This window comes from Geospiza fortis, unplaced genomic scaffold (genome assembly GCF_000277835.1).
Source record: "Geospiza fortis unplaced genomic scaffold, GeoFor_1.0 scaffold381, whole genome shotgun sequence".
NCBI classification, from domain to species: domain Eukaryota; kingdom Metazoa; phylum Chordata; class Aves; order Passeriformes; family Thraupidae; genus Geospiza; species Geospiza fortis.
Genome location: NW_005054348.1, coordinates 3,992,434 through 3,996,497, shown reverse-complemented (window position 1 = coordinate 3,996,497; position 4,064 = coordinate 3,992,434). Strand labels below are relative to the sequence as shown.

Below are 4,064 nucleotides of genomic sequence, written 5' to 3'. Positions count from 1 at the left end.
GCACGCCCTGCCACAGCCGTGGCTGCGGATCCCTGCTGCCTTCCAGCCCTCGGCATCCTCCTGTCCTGCTGGGGAGCCCCGTGCTGCTGCCCGTGGAGAGGTTGCTGAGTCCCCGCTTTCCTCCCCTGCAGGGCGTCATGGTGGGTATGGGTCAGAAGGACTCCTACGTAGGAGATGAAGCCCAGAGCAAGAGAGGTATCCTGACCCTGAAATACCCCATTGAACATGGCATCATCACAAACTGGGACGACATGGAGAAGATCTGGCACCACACCTTCTACAATGAGCTGCGTGTTGCCCCAGAGGAGCACCCGACTCTGCTCACTGAGGCCCCCCTTAACCCCAAAGCCAACCGTGAAAAAATGACCCAAATCATGTTTGAGACCTTCAACGTCCCTGCCATGTATGTGGCCATCCAGGCTGTGCTGTCCCTGTATGCCTCTGGCCGTACCACTGGTGAGTGCAAAGTCCTGCTGGCTCCTCTTCCCTGAGCAGAGACGCCCAGGACTGGTCCCCTACCTCTGACAAGCACTCTGCCCCCCCAGGGCAGGACCCTCTGTGGCCACATCTCTCACACGGCTGCTTCTTGTCTCCACAGGTATCGTGCTGGACTCTGGTGATGGTGTGACACACAATGTCCCCATCTATGAAGGGTATGCCCTGCCCCACGCCATCATGCGCTTGGATCTGGCTGGCCGGGACCTCACGGATTACCTGATGAAGATCCTGACTGAGCGTGGCTATTCCTTTGTCACCACAGGTAAGCACCATTCCCTCCTCCAAAAAGATCCCTCCCATTTCCAACCCTCACACTTTTAGAGTTGCTCTCACCCCATTGCAAGCCCTGAAAACAGTCCCCGGGAGGAGCTTATGTGCGCTTGGGGGTGTGGAGTGCCAGCAGAGCTATGGAGGCAGCGCAAGTGCTCCCTGTTCCTCCTCTGCAAACACTGATGTCTTTGCTTCCCCCTGACAGCTGAACGTGAGATTGTCCGTGACATCAAGGAGAAGCTGTGCTATGTGGCTCTGGACTTCGAGAACGAGATGGCCACCGCTGCCTCTTCCTCCTCCCTGGAGAAGAGCTACGAGCTGCCTGACGGGCAGGTCATCACCATCGGCAATGAGCGTTTCCGCTGCCCAGAAACCCTCTTCCAGCCTTCCTTCATTGGTGCGTGCCCCCCTCCCTCTCTCTTCCCTTGGCAGCTCTCCCCTCTCTCCAGAGTCACCCCACTCTGTGAGGTGTCAGCTCTCGCTTTGCACTTAACCTGTGCCTGCCTGTTTCCTCCTGCTGCCCCCAGGTATGGAGTCTGCAGGTATCCATGAGACCACCTACAACAGCATCATGAAGTGTGACATTGACATCAGGAAGGACCTGTACGCCAACAACGTCATGTCTGGGGGTACCACCATGTACCCAGGTATTGCTGACCGTATGCAGAAGGAGATCACAGCCCTGGCCCCCAGCACGATGAAGATCAAGGTAAGGCTGGAGCACGCAGCTCCTGGGAGCAGCTGGATGGGGCTGTGCCCAGCCCCGTACCTGCCCCCTGCAGCAGAGTCCTGTGTACTGATCCCAGCTCTCTTGGTGTTTTCCAGATCATTGCCCCGCCTGAGCGTAAGTACTCTGTCTGGATCGGTGGCTCCATCCTGGCCTCCCTGTCCACCTTCCAGCAGATGTGGATCACAAAGCAGGAATACGATGAAGCTGGCCCATCCATTGTCCACCGTAAATGCTTCTAAACATGTTTACATGATCACTTTGCCAACCACGCTCAGGATGACAACCTTCAAGGTTGCAGGCGGCCGAGGGCCTGCAACAGCCATGTAACTTTCTATTTTGTAACAATTTCTGGTTACTGTTGCTGCAAAGCTCCATGTGACACAGTGTATGTAAAGTGTACATAAATTAATTTATTTTATCTCGTTTTGTTTGTTTTTAAAACCAATGCCCTGTGGAAGGAAACAAAAAACTTCAAGAAGCATTAAATCATCAGTCATTCTGTCACACCCCTAATGCTGTCGTTTGTCGTCTTTTGCTCGGGTTCTTCCATCACTTGTGGACTTGGCGTGGGGGCGGTGGGGCTGCAGTCCCCAGATTGGATGGGGACTGGGGAGGGGACAGGAGCCCAGCCAGAGGAGCCAGCTCTGTGACTCCTTGGGCTGCAGGCTGCTCGGTGGCACTGAGGGCAGTGCAGCGTCATGCTGCTGCCATGGGAGTGCCCGATGCTCTGCGGCGTGCCAGTCCCAGGCGGGAAAGGGTTACCTGGAGCCTTTGCTTGCAAAACATTTCTTTTGGCTCAGCCTGCCAAAAAAGTAGCCCTGGCATGCTCCCGAGGAAGGCAAGGCTGGTGCTGAGGGCAGGTGGCGGGTGCAGGTTAAATAAAGAGCTTTCCACTCCACTTATGGGAAGCCCACCTGCCCTGGGGCTGTCCCGGGGGGCTGGGGGCAGCCAGGGCCACTTCCTCACCCTGCCTGACACGCTTGCCCTTGCCAGTGGTCACGCACGGGGAGCTGCCTGCTGAGGAACCACCCCCTCCTCTGCCCCCTCGAACCACCCCTTCCCTTCCCGGGATCACGTCCTGCACTCAGGAACTCCCCAGGAGCCCGAAGGAAAACTCCAGGGGCTTCCCCTTGCCGAGGGCGTTTGCCTGCCTTATTTGCCGGTGAGGAGGCAGAGCAGAATGGAAGGAGGGAAAGATGCTCCTGGCCTGTGTCATTTCTCTCTTACTGGGGCAAGGGATCTCCGGGACCCCTCTTTATTTCCAGCATTCACACACACACACACCCACCAGGTGTTCCCTCTGGGAGCTCCCCTCCCCCTGGGAGCCATCCTAAAGCCCTGCCAGGCTTGGCACATGTTCCCGGGTCAGGACACACGTGCAGGAGCCATCAGCCTATGAAGAGGGAGGACTCCTGGAGCACAGCACCCTGTCTTGAAAGCAGTGCCTGAGTTTTGGGATATTCTTTTGCTGCGGGAGACAGCAGTACTAGGTAAAGAAGATGATTTTCAATGAACTTCCAGCCCAGGAAGGTTTTTTGTTCTGCTGTGGCTATGCTAAGGGTGCATTTGTTTTGCATTTTTGCTGGTGTTACTTGCATTGAGACCCATGCATGAGCTCACTTTTTTGTTTAGCACTATCCCAAAGCAAAAGCCTGTGGGAGGAGCTGCCCTGGTCCTTCCCTGGTACCTGAGAGCAGGGAGGGCCACAGGGCAGCCCTAAGGGCTCTCAGTGCCTGGGGAGGGACTGGAAAGTAGTTGCTTCTCAAAAGAACTGTTGCTTCTAAAAAGGCAAACACGAATTTTTGTTGCCATTTGTGAAGTGGCACATGCTCCATCTGTCAGCTCCCTGTTGGGATTTTGGGAGGTACTTAGCATTAAGTCCTCAGTACCTGACCCCTGATCTCAGGTTCAGGTGTGGCTTAGGTGGTGAGATGGATTTTAGGACCTGCTTCTGCTATTTAACTAAAAGACCATTTTAAAAGCACAGATACAAGTTAGCTTAGAATAGTAGCCTCATGAGTTAGACAGCATTCTCAGACTCCACTTTTTCACCTATAATATTAATTTATGGCCCTAAACCCACAATGGGACAGGCTGATTTTTGAAAGGGCAAGTGATGCTGAGCCAGCCACTCATCTCCAGCCTGATCAAAATCAAAGGGATCAGGAGATGCTCACTCCTCCTGAATGAAGGCCTGTATTTTGCAGTGCCAAACCTGGGTTTAGGACCCCTCATGAGCACAACTGTGGGCAGGGCAGAAGTGAGTCCTTCAACAGTCAGACTGCCTTGCACTGAGAGACTGATGCTGCCACTGCCTTGTCATTGTCTGCTGCCTCTAGCAGCAGCATTTGGTCTCGCTCTAACCCACAGCATCAGGTATTCTCCACGGCCTCTGTGCCAGTTTCCTCCAGCTGAAGATAAATGACCTAAAGTACATTCTTACAGCTGAAAAGAAATAACTGGTTTGCTGTTTTTGTTGCTTAATCAGTGAACAGGGATGCCATGAGTCTTCAACCTATGAAACCACCCTGTTCAGGTTTTAATTTCAAACTGAAACACTCTCTTT

The 4,064-nt window shown here is 54.1% G+C and overlaps 1 protein-coding gene across 1 annotated transcript; it reads left to right on the top strand.

Annotated features, from left to right (window-relative positions):
- Positions 1 to 102: 102 nt before the first annotated feature.
- Positions 103 to 2,011, top strand: ACTA1 (actin alpha 1, skeletal muscle). Its single transcript, XM_005423207.2, has 5 exons — positions 103 to 456; positions 599 to 760; positions 974 to 1,165; positions 1,296 to 1,477; positions 1,594 to 2,011. The coding sequence occupies exons 1-5, from the start codon at positions 138 to 140 to the stop codon at positions 1,735 to 1,737; spliced, it is 999 nt and encodes a 332-aa protein (XP_005423264.1). The 5' UTR covers positions 103 to 137; the 3' UTR covers positions 1,738 to 2,011.
- Positions 2,012 to 4,064: the final 2,053 nt, after the last annotated feature.